Source organism: Camelus dromedarius, chromosome 2 (genome assembly GCF_036321535.1).
Source record: "Camelus dromedarius isolate mCamDro1 chromosome 2, mCamDro1.pat, whole genome shotgun sequence".
NCBI lineage: Eukaryota > Metazoa > Chordata > Mammalia > Artiodactyla > Camelidae > Camelus > Camelus dromedarius.
The window spans coordinates 75,480,773-75,495,710 of record NC_087437.1 but is presented as its reverse complement, the minus strand read 5'-3'; the positions used below and the strand labels follow the sequence as shown (position 1 = coordinate 75,495,710).

General features: G+C 37.0%; 1 protein-coding gene across 1 annotated transcript; it reads left to right on the top strand.

Annotated features, from left to right (window-relative positions):
* The first annotated feature begins 217 nt into the window (after nt 1-217).
* HHLA2 (HHLA2 member of B7 family) lies at nt 218-12,896 on the top strand. Its single transcript, XM_031437768.2, has 4 exons — nt 218-301; nt 1,852-2,193; nt 3,397-3,663; nt 12,538-12,896. The coding sequence occupies exons 1-4, from the start codon at nt 238-240 to the stop codon at nt 12,894-12,896; spliced, it is 1,032 nt and encodes a 343-aa protein (XP_031293628.2). The 5' UTR covers nt 218-237.
* Nucleotides 12,897-14,938: the final 2,042 nt, after the last annotated feature.

The window sequence follows — 14,938 nt, the reverse complement described above, 5'->3', positions numbered from 1 at the left end:
TCTGATTTTTCTCCTGTTATATTCAGAACTTTCTTCCATGCCACTGAACCGTCTTTTACAATGTCATCTTTAATAGTCGCAGAATTATTTGTGTGGATGTACTGTAGTTCATTTAATGAATCTCCTATAGTCAGATGTGTTCATTCTTTCTTTTCCAATTCCTGCTTGCACTTAACATCTATAACTTGCATATTTTGCTTCTCTTTGATAGTAGAACTAATACGACCTCCACAAGACATGAAGGCACAGGCAGTGGTGTCCTTCTTCTTCATTCTTACACCATCTCTATGTGGATCTCAGGGTAAGTTCCTTTATGACACACCCAAGTGTTAGTTGTCTGTATCATTAGCTGGGAACATGAACACAAAATACAAAGTGGCTGTTTCCTTTGTGGTCATAGCTGTATCAATTTTTCTGAGAGATCAATTAATTCGAAACAGTAAGCAGACTGGAAGTTTGCATGCAGATTGAAAATCACGTTTTCTTTTGTCTACTCTGATTAAGACTCTTTCTCATCTGTTATCTGCCACCAGATATAAACTCACTAGAAAGGCAAGTTTGGTTAATTTTTTTTAAATGTAAGCCTGGTACTTTCTTGACACTTACAGAAGGCATTATAGGTCCTATGACAGGCATTTTTAATTATCTGATGAAATATTAGAAGTGTTTAGTAGAGCAACTGGAGAGGTCAACAAAACCACTCCTTTTCCTTCCCATCTTTCCATGTCTTTCTCTCAGCATAATACCATATTCCTCTAGCCCTTTGTACAGAAATAAACCAAATCTCTCTGAGGGAGAGGCGTGGGACATGGCAGAGTAGAAAGAGCCCCAGAGGAGGAGGCAGAGAAAAAAGATTTTGTGACGGGGCCATATAAGCACCCAGTTCTCCCATCTTGGGTAGCTTTGGCCAAGGTCCAAAGAAGTTTACTCCACTGTCCCTAAGATAAGGTCATTTCCAATGCTAATATCATAGAATCCATAGACAGGGCACGTGATCTACTTAAAATGTGAATTGGTCAGAGAAGCTGGATACTGCCTTCAATGATTATGAAATGGGTAAGTATATTTTCTTTACAAAAACCTTAATTGTGATGAATCTGTTTGCTTTTTAATATATACTTATATATAAATATATATTAGGTAGATTGGATCTCTACATTTATATCCAGGATATTTAACTATATTTTGATTGACTCATAGGATATCATGAGAGCTGTCTTAAAGCCAAAATAAGTAAGTTACTTCATTTCCCCTCTTGGACTCCTCCTGGCCATGTACTCCCTTTTGAGACTAATGTCTGCCCATGCCCAACACATTCCTCAAGGCAGCGTTGTCTTCTACATGCTCCAAATATTTCCTAAACCAACCAAGTGAAGTTTGTTTCATTCTTTTAGGGCCTGCTGGGTCTTGCTAGCTGGATAAACTAATTTGCTATTGTTGCAGTAGATGTTAAAAGTAAATGTATTCAGGGAATAAAAGCCAACAGGAATCTTTAATTTATACAATATACATAATTTCCAGCAACTGTAGCAGGCCAGGATCAGAGGAGAGATGAGACCATTGATCAACTACAGAGCAAGCTAGTGTTTCTATGCTTTAGTCTGTTGTCAATTCTCATAGTTACATTGAATCAAACAGATATTCAATTAAAATTACAAAAATTCAAACACAGAGCTTCATGGCTTGTTTCTAGTAATTAGACCAGCAAGGGTTCTTGATGGATGATGTGATCTGTTAATGGTCAGGCTGCTGACCTGGAATAGTTCTAAGTAATCCTGATAGAACCCTTGATAAGCACCCATCACTAATTCTATTCGTAACTGCTCTTGTTTTTAGATGCATTCTCTCTAGCTTCCTTCAGTTATGCTAGCAGTACTAGAAGCGAACAAATAGTCATTGGAAGACTTGATGAAGACGTAATTCTCCCTTGCTTATTTGAGAGTGGGCTCAACGTTGTAATTCACTGGAAGAATCAAGATAACTATGTTTACTCATACTACAAAGACAGTGACCAGTTGGAAAAGCAAAATCTCAGATACGTAAACAGGACATCCCTCTTCCATGGTGAAATTCACAAAGGGAATGCCTCCCTATCTTTCCAAAGATTAAGCCTTCAGGATGAAGGAATTTACATATGCTATGTGGGAACATCATCTGGAAAAATCACAAACAAAGTTGTACTAAAAGTGGGAGGTAAGTGTGCATGTAAGTTTGCATTAAATAGGACGATATCATTTCATTCCATGTTTTCTGAAATGCCTTCTTTTTAATTTAATATGCTTTGGACTTCCTTCCAAGTCAATATGCACCGGTCTACCTCATTATTTGAAAACACGGTGTCTCATAGTATAGACACGCTGTAATCGATACTCCCATTCCTTCACTGGTAGGTATTGAGGTATTTGCAGTATTTTCCATGACAAAAAGAAGAACGTTGTGATGAACATCCTTATATTTAAGACTGGGAAATGATATGAAATAAAAGTACCAGTAATAAGATTTTAATATGTTACTTCTATCCGTGGTGTAGAATTTTCCCCTTCAGTCTTACCAGCACCTAATATTACCAATCTCAAGAATTTCTGTTGGGGGAGAGTATTGCTCAGTGGTAGAGTACATGCTTAGCATGCACAAAGTCCTGGGTTCAATCCCCAGTACTTCCATTTAAAAAAAAATTTAAAAATAAATAGACCTAATTGCCTCTCCCACAAACAAACAAAGCTTAAAAAATAAAAATAAAAAATTTAAAAGAGAAACTTAAAAAAAAGAATTTCTGCCAGTATAAAAACTTAAAATATTGAATTACTGATTTAAGTGACATTTTTCTATTTTCTAAGTGGAATTAATTTTACGATTACATGCTTTCCTCCTGTCTGTATTAACTTTATTTATCTGTTCATTTACTTACTGAGGGGAAGGGGCATTTTCTAATGCATTGTTTTATCCAGCATTTGTTCCTTCTCCCTCTGTTCCATTTAGCTGCTTTAGACCTCGATTCAGAAATCTAAGAATTATGTGTAAACAAAGAGTCCAAACGGCTCTGAGTCAGTACGTGAAGAGTACAGAGTGCTGCACGAGGTCTAGTTTATTGACTTCAACGCTGCATTTTGGTTGCTCAGTGAGGCTGTTAGATTTTTCTCTAGAATTCTTTCTAGAGAACTGAACTTGCTAGTTGCTGTGTACCCAGGCGTGCTCTTTTTTTCCTTGTAGAGAACCACACTATATTTTGAGGTTCTACAGAGTTTTTGTTTTGATTTTCCTTTCTGAATCTGCCAAGTTTTGCTCACAAAGCTTGGCTTTTCATTTCATGGATACTAAAATAATAAGTGTTCTGCACAGATGGCCTAAAAAGAAGCTAATGACAGTTCCTCATATGCCCTTCTTTCTCCCCCATAGCTTTTGCCACACCTGTGATGAAGTATGAAAAGAAGAACACAAACAGCTTCTTAATATGCAGTGTGTTAAGTGTTTATCCCCATCCAATTATCACATGGGAAGTGGATAATGCACCTATCTCCGAAGGCAGTGAGGAAGAAATTGAGTCTTTGGATCCTTTTCATATTAACAGTAGAGTAAAGATTACTGGGTCAAATTCATCTTATCAGTGTGATATTGAAAATACACTACTGAAGCAAACATGGACAGGGAGATGGACAATGAAAGGTAGGCTCCAGAGGGCTTTCTGTGTTCCATGTGCCGGCAGAGGTCAGGAGGGAATGGGGGTTGATTTGCAGGGAAAGAAAGGAACATAAAGGAAAGGAAGTGCATTTGCTGCAGTTAGGAGACTGAGACTGGAGTCCCAGGTCTGATATTACTGGCTGTATTACCTCAAGCAATCATCTTTACTTCTGTACATCGGTTCCTCGTTGATAAAGTGGAAGTAATTCTTGCAATGTGTTTATGAGTTGAAGGAAAACATTTATGAAATAGAAAGTAGCAAATATATCCATGAACATTACTGTATTTCTCTATGGCTCATCCTCTACACAGGATTTTCGACCTGCATCGCACTTTCGATGATCAGAGAAGGAAAGGATGCTTGTCTACTAGCAGGTCACAACCTCTGATTCTTGACAATTGTTCAACTAACAAAAATTAGTATTGCTTCTGTTTAGTCTCTTTACGTTCAGTCTCCTTAAGTAGTATTAGCTCATTAATCTTTATAAACACCTCTATCATAGCATGGGCAGTTTTTAACACTCCTTCCTCTCATTTACTTGAATAAACCCAAACCTTGACCTATCTCTATATCTATAACCTACTGTTTAAGAAAAGTTTAAGGGGGAAAAAATTGGTTTGACACCATTTATCCAATTCTGAGGAAAATTATTGGTTTTTATTTCATTAGAAGCAAAGCAAAAATTTTCTGTGAATCATTATATGGGGAAAGTGGAGATTAGCTATCCTTTCTGGCCTTCTCTTCCCTTGAGTTTCTTTTTTTCTAATGTTTAAATTTACTGAATATTAGGTAAACAACAAGTTCATACTGTATATCTCAGGAAACTATATTCAGTATCTTGTAGTAACTTATGGTGAAAAAGAATATGAAAATGAATATATATGTTCATGTATAACTGAAGCATTATGCTGTACACCAGAAACTGACACAACATTGTAAACCAACTATACTTCAATAAAAATATACATATAAAAAAATATTGAAATATAGTTGACTTACAATGTTAAATTAGTTTCAGGTATAAAACACAGTGGTAAGATACTGTTATAGATTGCATACCATACAAAGTTATTATGAAATGTTGACTATATTCCTTGTGATATGCATTACATCTCTGTGACTCATTTATTTTATAACTGGTAAAGTTTGTATCTCTTAACCTCCTTTACCCATTTCGCTCCTCTCCTATCCCTCTCCCATCTGGTAACCACTGATTTGTTCTCGGTGTTTGTGAGCCTGTTTCTGTTTCATTATATACATTTGTTTTTGTTTTTTAGATTCCACGTATAACTGAAACCAGACAGTATTTGCCATTCTCTGCCTACTTATTTCACTAATCATCATACCCTTACAAGTCCATCCATGTTGTCACAAACAGCAAGATTTCATTCCTTTTTATAGCTGAGTAATATTCCATTGTGTGTATGTGTAACTCACATTTATCCATTCATCTGTCAGTGGACACATATGGTTGCCTCCATATCTTGGTTATTGTAAATAATGGTGCTATGAGCTATGAACATTGGGGTACATATATCTTTTTGAATTAGTGTTTTTGTTTTCTTCAGATAAACACCCAGGAGTGGAATTTCTGCATCATTATGGTAGTTCTGTTTTTAATTTTGGGGGCAACATCCATCATGTTTTCCATAGTGGCTGCACCAATTCACATTCCCACTAACAGTGCACAAGGGTTCCCCTTTCTCCAGTTGCCCACCAACAAGTGTTGTCTTTTTGATAACAGTATTTCTGACAGGCGTGAAGTGATATCTCATTGTGTTTTAAATTTGCACTTCCCTGATGATTAGTGATGTGAAGCATCTTTTCATGTGCCTGTTGGCCATCTGTATGTCTTCTTTGGAAGAATGTCTATTCAAGTCTTCTGCCCATTTTTAAATCAGGTTGTTTGGGGCTTTTTTTTTTTTTTTTGAATTGTGTAAGTTCTTTATATGTTTTGGATATTAAACCCTTATCAGGTATATTACTTGCAAATAGCTTCTCCCATTCAGTATGTTGCCTTTTAGTTTTATTGGTGGATTCCTTCCCTGTGTAAAAGCTTTAAAATTTGATTAGGTCCCATTTGTTTATTTTTGCTTCTGTTGCCCTTGCCTGAGGAGACTGAGCCAAAAAAAATATTAAGACTGATATCAAAGAGCATGCTATCTATGTTTACCTCCATGAATTTTATGATTTCAGGTCTTAAATTTAAATCTTTAACCCATTTTGAGTTTATATTTATATACGGTATAAGAAGTTATTCTAGTTTTTTTTTTTTTTTAATATGTAGCTGTTCAGTTTTCCCAGCACCACTTATTGAAGAGACTACCCTTTCCCCATTGTATATTTTTGTCTCCTTTGTCAGAGATTAACTGACCGTATGTGTATGCATTTATTTCTGAGTGCTCTATTCTGTTCCATTGATCTATGTGTCTGATTTTGTGCTGGTACCATACTGTTTTGATTACTATAGCTTTGTAGTATAGTTTGAAGTCAGGGAGCATGGTAACTCCAGTTTTGTTCTCTCTCAAGATTGTTTTGGCTATTTGGGGTCTTTCGTGTTTCCATACAATTTTAGAATTATTTGTTCTTGTTCTGTGAAATATGCCATGGGTATTTTGATAGGGGTTGCATTAAATCTGTAGATTGCTTTGAGTAGTATGGACATTTTAACAATGTTAATTTTCCAGTCCATGAACACAGGGTATTTTCCCATTATTTGTATTATTTTCAATTTCTTTTATCAGTGTCTTATTTTTAGAGTACAGATCTTTCACTTACTTGGTTAGATTTATTCCTAGGTATTTTTAAAAATTTGATTATAAATGAGATTGTTCTAATTTCTCTATCTGATAGTTCATTATTAGTGTACAGAAACACAACTGATTTTTGTACACTGATTTTGTATCCAGCAAATTTACTAAATTTTTAAATTAGTTCTAACAGTTTTTTTGGTGTATGTGGAGATTTTAGGGTTTTCTATATATGATATCATGTCATGTGCACATAGTGACAGCTTAACTTCTTCCCTTCCAATTTGGTTGCCTTTTGTTTTTCTCTCTTATCTGATTGCTGTAGCTAGGACTTCTAATACTATGTTAAATAGAAGTGGCAAGAGTGGGCATTCTTGTTCCTGATCTTGGAGGGAAAGCTTTTAACTTTTCACCCTTGGGTATGATTTTATCCATGGTTTTATCATATATGGCTTCTATTATTTGCATGTATGTTCTCTTTTTATTATATGAATGAATGTGGAGAGTTTTTATTATAAGTGAATGTTGGATTTTTTTCAAATGCTTTTTCTGCATCTTTTGGGATCATGTGATTTTTATCTTTCACTTTATTAGGTATATTATATTGATTGATTTATGGATATTAAACTATCCTTGCATCCCTGGGATAAATTGCACTTGATCATGACATATGATCCTTTTAATGTATTGGGTTTTTTGTGAATCTTTTTTTTTTTATTGAAATATAGTTGCTTTACAATGTTGTGTTAATTTCTGGTGTACAGCACAGTGATTCATATATATGTGTGTGTGTGTGTATAGTATATATACACATACACACACATACACATACATATTCCTTTTCATATTATTTTTCATTATAGGCCATTATAAGGTATTGAATATAGTTTCCTGTGCTATATAGTAGGACCATGTTGTTTACCTTTTAATGTATTGTTGAATTAATTTGGTTTGCTAATGTTCTGTTGAGGATTTTTGATGCTATGTTCACTCGCAATATTGACCAGTAATTTTCTTTTCTTGTAGTGTTTTGTTTGGTTTTGTATCAGGGTAACGTTGGGCTTGTAAAATGTGTCTGGAAGCATTCTCTCCTCTTCAGTTTTTTGGAATAGTTTGAGAGGGTTAATCATTAATCCTTTAAATATTTGGTAGAATTATTCTGTAAAGCCATTTGGTCCTGGAATTTTGTTGAGGTTTTTTGATTACTGATTCATTTTCACTTGTATGATTCAGTCTGTTCAGATTTTCTACTTCTCCCTGAATCAGTCTTAGAAAATTGTAAATTTCTAGGGATTTATCCATTTCTTCCAGGTTGTCCAATTTGTTGATGTATAAATTTTCATAGTCTCTCCTATGATTGTTTCTGGGATATTGGCTGTAACTTCTCCTCTTTGGTTTCTAATTTTATTTATTTGGGACCTCTTTTTCTTGATGAGTTGGGCTAAATGTTTTTCAATTTTGTTTATCTTTTCAAAGAAACAGCTCTTAGTTTCATTGATACTTCTAATCTTTGGTCTCTTTATCCTTTATTTCTACTCTGACCTTAATATTATTTCCTTCTACTGGCTTTGAGCTTTGTTTGTTCTTTTTTCTATATCCTTTAGGTAGAAAATGACATTATTTGAGATCTTTCTTGTTTCTTGAAGTAGATTTATATTATGATAAACTTCCTTCTTAGAACTGCTTGTGCTGTGTCCCATAGGTTCTGAACATTGTGTTTCTATTTTCATTTGTCTCAAGATATTTTTTAATTTCCTCTTTGATTTCTTCATGACCCTTTGGTTTTTCAGTAGCTTGTTGTTTAGTCTCCATGTGTTTGTGTTCTTTCCAGTTTTATTCCTGTAATTGATTTATAGTTTCATACTGTTGTAGTCAGAAAAGATGCTTGATATGATTTCAATCTTAAATTTATTGAGACTTGTTTTGTAGCCTAGCATGAGATCCATCCTGGAGAATGCTCCATGTGCCTTTAAAAGAATGTAGATTCTGATTTTTTTTGTATGAAATTGTCTCTAGTTATTTATTAAGTCCATCTGGCCTAATGTGTCATTTAAGACCACTGTTTCCTTACTGATTTTCTGTCTGGATGATCTATCCATTGATATAAGTGGGATATTGAAGTCCCCTACAATTATTGTATTACTGTCAATTTCTCCCTTGCATGTCTGCAATATTTGCTTTATATATTTTGGTTTCTCCTATGTTAGGTGCATATATGTTTATAAATGTTAAATCTTCATAGATTGACCCTTTATCATTATATAATTTCCTTTTTGTCTTTTGTTGTGGACTTTATTTTAATGTCTATTTTGTTTGATGTGAGTATTGCTACCCCAGCTTTCTTTTTGTTTCCATTTGTATAGAATCTTTTCCCATCCATTTATTCTCTGTGTGTGTATCTTTAGCTTTGAAATGAATCTCTTATAGGCAGCATAAATAGTTCTTATTTTTTTATACATTCACCCACCCTATATCTTTTGATTGAAGTGTTTAGTCCATTTACTTTTAAGTGATTGTTGATAGGTATATACTTACTGCTGTTTTGTTACTTGTTTTCTGATTATTTTTGTAGTTCTCTGTTCTTAAGTCACTTCCCTTATGGTTTGATAACTTTCATTAGTGTTATTGTTGGATTCATTTCTCTTGGTTTTTATCTCTTGTAGTTGGTTTTTGTGGTTACTATAAGATTTGTACATATTAAAATATATATATATATTTTTTTTTATTTTAAACTGATAGTCATTTAAGTCAAACACATTCTAAAAGTTCTACATGTTTACTCTCCCTGCAAAAGTTTTGTTTTTATGTCATATTTTACATCTCTATGTGTATCCCTTAATTCTTGTACTTATAGTTGGTTTTACAACTTTTTTAACCTTTATACTAACTTTTTAAAGTAGTTGATCCATTTCCTTTACTCTACATTTGCCTTTACCAGTGAGATTTTTTTTCCTTCATGTATTTTCTTATTATGGCCTTCTTTTTTCACTTAAATAAGAACTTTTAACATTTCTTGTAAGGCCAGTTTACTGGTGATGAACTCTTGGTAGGTTTTGTTTGTTTGAGAAACTCTATTTCTTCAATTCTGAGTGATAACCTTGCTGGGAAGAGTATCCTAGGTTATATGTTTCTTCTTTTAAGCACTTTACATTATATCAGTGCTTTCATACAACCAGTCCTTTCTAGCCTTCAACATTTTTGCTGAAAAATCAGCTTATGGTCTTATAGGGGTCCCCTTGTTTGTGACTCTTTGCTTTTCTCTTGCTGCCTTGGAAATTCTCTTTTTATCTTTAATTTTTGCCATTTTAATTATGATATGTTGCTGTGGATATATTTGGGTTCATTTTGGGGGGAACCCTTTGAGCTTCCTAGACCTGGATTTCTGTTTCCTTTTTCAGGTTAGGGAATTTTTCAGCCATTATTTCATCAAATATGTTTTCTTCCCCTTCCTCTCTCTCTTTGACTTCTGGGACATCTATAATATAAATACTAGCATGCTTGCTGTTGTCCCAGAAGTCCCTTAAACTATCCTCATTTAATTTTTTTTTCTTTTTGCTATTTTGATTAGGTGATTACTACTACTCTGGCTTCCAGGTCACTTGTACATTCTTATGTATTACCTAATCTGTTGTTGATTCCCTCTAGAGTAATTTTCATTTCAGTTATTGTATTCTTCAGCTCTTATTGGTTCTTTTTTTTACATTTTCCAATTCTTTGTTGAAGTTCTTACTGTGTTCTATTCTTTTCTTGAGTTCACTTAGCATTTTTATGATCATTGCTTTGAACTCTTTATCAGGTAAATTATTTATCTCCATTTCATTAGGGTTGTTCTTTCATTTGGAACATATTTCTCTGTCTTCTCATTTTGTTCAACACTCTGTGTTTGTGAAATTAGGCAAAACAATTACCTATCCCAGTCTTGAAGGCATGTCCTTGTGGGGGAGTGTCCCCATGCAGTCTCTGTGTGCCCATGGCTTTGGTGGGAGAGCTGAATATGAAGCAAGCATAGAGAGGGTCTTTTTCTGGGGCACACCAGGGCCATCAGCTTGGTAGGGGTTAGCTGGAGCTGGGGAGGTGGCCTAGAGTTGAAGCACAGCATAGGCCAGGGCCTTTCCTGGGACATACAAGGGCTGCTGCTTTGGCGGGAGTGGGGTTGGAGCGAGAGCCTAGTGCAGGCTGGAAGGCATGCTGGGCAGTCCTGGCAGGTTGGCTAGAGTACCCACCAGTCACTCTTCAGTCTTTTTCCTCTGCACTGGGAGTAGAAGTGAGTAAGTTTGTATACCTGTCCTTGAACAGAGGAGTCTCAGGTGCCAATAGATTTCTGGTTCTCCTAGCTGTAAACCCCACTGGTTTTCAAACCAGTTAAGGGGGCTCATCTTCTCAGTGCCAGACCACAGGTTTGGGGTTCCCAGTGTGGGGCTCATACCCCTTCCTCCTTAGGGAGGATCTCTCAGTTTTTGATATTTGCCTTCTCTTCTGCACCACCCTCGTGGGTGAGTCCTGATGAGATCATTTCTCTCCGCCTCCTTCCCACCTCAGCGTGATTTTTTCTTTATATCTTTAGATGTATATGAGCCGTTCTGCTGTTCTTCAAAGGGTACTCTCAGCAAGAGTTGCTCTATGCGTAGTTGTAGTTTTGGTGTGCCATGGGAGGAGGTGAGCTCAGGGTCTTCTTACTCTACCAGCTTGATCCTGCCTCTACCCCTGAGTTTCACATTCTCAAAATATTTACCAAGAGGACACTAAAATTATGAGTATGTCACCACCTTTATATGATTTCAGTGTTAAAGGCATGGGCAAGCCATTGTTCACTTTTCTTCAGCTGGGCTGCAATGAAAACTAGGGGAAGTGTTGCAGTTGTTAATTGTTAATATTAAATTGTAAATATTTTCTTTGGACCATCATATCTTCTCATGTTTATTCAGAATTGAGTATCCTGAAGTTCTAAGTTCTATCCTGAGTCCTTAGACTCAGTGCTATTTTGTTTTGTCAAGGATCTATTATGTGCCAAGCTTTGTCATGCTCAGACTTTGAACTTAAGACTGAACTCTTACTTCTGGATCCACAGCATATAGTACAAACATGTAAAAATACAACTAAACCAGGAAGGTAGCAAACAAAGGGAGTGATTAATTCTGTTCACTGTGGATCAGGTTGTTACAGAATATATGCTTAAGGAAGTTGCACAAGGGCAGAATTTTAAGAGTAGTAGGGAATTCCAGGAGACCACAGATATTCCAGGTGAAAAACATACTATGCACAAAAGCACAAAGGAGTAAATAAATACTGCCTGGATTTGTAGAAGTGTAAGTGGTTGAGGGTGAAACTGAAGTATCAGGAGATAAGCCTGGAGAGGGAGGCAAACATCAGATCAAAGGACTTCATCTTGCTGAGGAGCTGGAGCAGGTCCTGGAGGGAGTGTGGAGCCAGAGGAGGCTATGAAGCCTCAGAGAGAATGGAGCTGGCATTCTAGATGGCTTGCTTTGGCATCACTCTCTTGCAGGTGGACCGCAAATTAGGTGAGTCTAGAACCAGGGAGGACAATTCATGGTAGTCCCTAGAGGTCAGCTGACAGAACTCCAGCACAGGAAGGACAGGAGGGAGCTCGCTCTGGAGGGGCAAGCTAAGAGTACCCCGCAGAGAGTCCCTGCTCTACAACCCAGTGGGGGATAGCCTGCACACAGCTGCAAATAGATTTCTTACGTGCAGGGGAAGAGACTTTGTCCAGAAAGAGAGATTAAGAAGTGGTTGAGACCATGAAAGGAGCAGAGGCCACTAAGGAGTAGACAGCATGACAAGAAGGCAGTCATAGGGAACATCAGCATTCAAGGGGCCCACAGAACACAGAGGTAAAAAGACTGAGTGATCACTGTCAGGTTGTAGGAGCTAAAAACCCGGGTGTGTCACCTCCATAGTTGGCCCAGGCTTAGGCCTTCGTGAAGCCTAGACTTAACTTTGGTGGGAGACTTCAAAATTGTAGTAAAGCTCTTAAGAAACCCCACAGCACAAATATCTAATTGCTTTCCAAAGGGTATTTTCAAAGATATTTCTAAGTGAAAATGTGAAAATTTGTTTTCATTGATGTTTACTTTTCTCTCCTGTTGTTAGATGGCCTTTGTAAAACACACAGTGAGAACGTTTTACTCTCATGTGAACCTGCAAACAGTTCTTTCCTACCAAGTCAAGACTTCACAGTCACTTGGTCCAGAGTGGAAAGTGGGACTTCCTCCGTCCTGGCTTACTTTCTGAACTCCTCGCAAAAAACAGTTATCAATGAACCCCGACTTTCACGGAACAAACTGCTAATAAACCAGCATGACTTCTCTTTGACTTTGAAGGATCTTAGTCCTTCAGACAGTGGGGAGTACTTATGCAATATTTCTTCAAGCAGATATACTTTACTCACCGTCCAAACACTGCATGTAGGTAAGTTACAAGGAAGGCTGGATGACAGGTTTCAGGCATAGCAGGAGAGATTGTGAACATCAAACAGGAAAATCAGGTTGGCATTTAAAGAATACTTGTGATTAGTATTTCTGAAAATACTATCTCCAAGGCTATTTCTGGTCAAGATGGTAGACAACCTCCTTTCTTTAACCGTACAGAAGTCCTGCATTAAAGAAAAAGAAGAAACTACTCCCAGAAGATTTCCTTTTTAGGGCTTCGGAGCTTTAGAAATGAAGAGGGAACCTACACGTTTTGTGACAGTGCAGGCTGAGTGTCTTCCACTCCAGCTTACCACTGTGCCTGGTGTGCCTCTGGGGCTGGGGCTGCAGGAGCCGGGGATGTGCAGGCCCAGTAGGAAGTTAGAACTGGGGCTCTGCTGGAAGCTGGGGAAGCAAGTCTGGGACCTTGGTGGGAAGAGTCACCAAGGACATTTGAAACACTTAGTGCATGTCTGATTCAGCTCATTTTTCACCTCTACTGATAGCTAACTGCCAAAATTCGTAACTTAAAATATTTCTAGTCTAGTGTCCATAGAGTCATGGAGTGTGTGCTCATGAAGTTGACTTTCTAAGTGGGTTGATCACCTTTATCCTGAAGCTGGCAACTTGACATTGTGGGACACCATGGCACCTCTCTTTCTATTCTTCATTAAAGATATGAGTAAGCGGAACATATGTTTTAGAAATATTTTTATCATTCTAGTTATGCAAATTAGGAGAAATAACAGATTTGGAGGGTTGGAGATGCTATGTAGTGAGATTTGGAGATAAGAATATGGAGTTGTTCTAAGGTCAAGGAGTCTTCAGATAGACAGAAGCTTCTAGACACTGATAGCACTCCCTTTGTAGAGCTGCTGCTTTTAGGGGGTAAAAACAGATGCAGTTGAATCTCCTCTTTTTCTTCAAAATAGAAGTGTCAGTTTTATGTAAAAAGCTTTAATTCTATTTTTTTGAACATTGCATTCATTTTGGAGTTTAGAAAAATAATCAGGAAGAAATGATCTGAAGACCACATATGGCCTGTCTTTCTCACTAGAGATCTAATTTTCAGTTTCTACAAAGTGAAGCATCAGGACCATTCCATCCCTGTCAAAGAAAAGCTTTTCAGAACATCTCGTCCTGAACACTGGCCAGTTGAGACTAGAGGAGGGATTGCCCACATTTCCCCCCAAGGAAGAGGTCTGTAGCAGGAGCAACCCATCAGGGCAGGAGATAGGACAAATAGTCCTGGTACCCTAGACATCAGTCTTTCAAGGAAACTTGGTGTACTGTTCTCAGTTGCAATTTTCTGCTTGCTGCCTTGCCCAGGGGATACTACAGTATTGGAAAAGGACACCCAGATGGTGGGGGTCATGACTCCTAGAGTCTAGATCTTCTCTATAAAGGCTTCACTGGATTGAGTGAAATTAAAAAATTCTCGCCAAATTTTGATGCTGAATCAGCATATGATCTTGGATAAATCTCTTTACAAATGTGGGAACTGAGGGTCATGGATAAAGTAAGAAGCTAGTCACGGCAGAATTTTCTTCAGGAGGAAAAATACACATATGAAAACACTTTAGAAAGTCAATATTTCTACTTAATTGCTCCTTCTTTACAATGGGTATAGAATTTCAGAATGACAAAAATGTGCGGAGATTAATGTTTTATTGGCTGTAAAACATTAAGTAAAGTTATATTCATGATAAGTGACATCTGTCATACAAAGCCATTCATTTTAAAGAAGAGCCATAAATAGTTTTCCCCTGAATTTGACCTTTGTGTTCTAATGCTTGCTCCTTACTCTTTGGTAGAGCGTGGATCACAAGATTAGCAGGCTCAGGCTTTGGTCACTCAAGGTCTCCAAGTTTCTGCCTTCTGGGTTCCCCACTTCCCTTAATACTAATTATAGCAATTCTAGTTCCAAACAAGATGCTAGAAAAAGTTTGGACTCCTCCAGTTATTCCTGAGGAGCTCCAGGCACTGTTATCCAGGTGGTCACCTGTCAGCTTTTACTCAAGACCATGGCTTCTACTCAGGTTTCATCACCTCTGCACTTCTTACCTCTATTCCTCTAGGATCCT

Coding starts and splice junctions, on each gene's coding strand:
- HHLA2 (XM_031437768.2), top strand. CDS start 238: ATGAAGGCACAGGCAGTGGTGTCCTTCTTCTTCATTCTTACACCATCT. Junction 302..1,851: donor ATCTCTATGTGGATCTCAGG/GTAAGTTCCTTT, acceptor CATTCTCTCTAG/CTTCCTTCAGTTATGCTAGC. Junction 3,664..12,537: donor AGGGAGATGGACAATGAAAG/GTAGGCTCCAGA, acceptor TCCTGTTGTTAG/ATGGCCTTTGTAAAACACAC.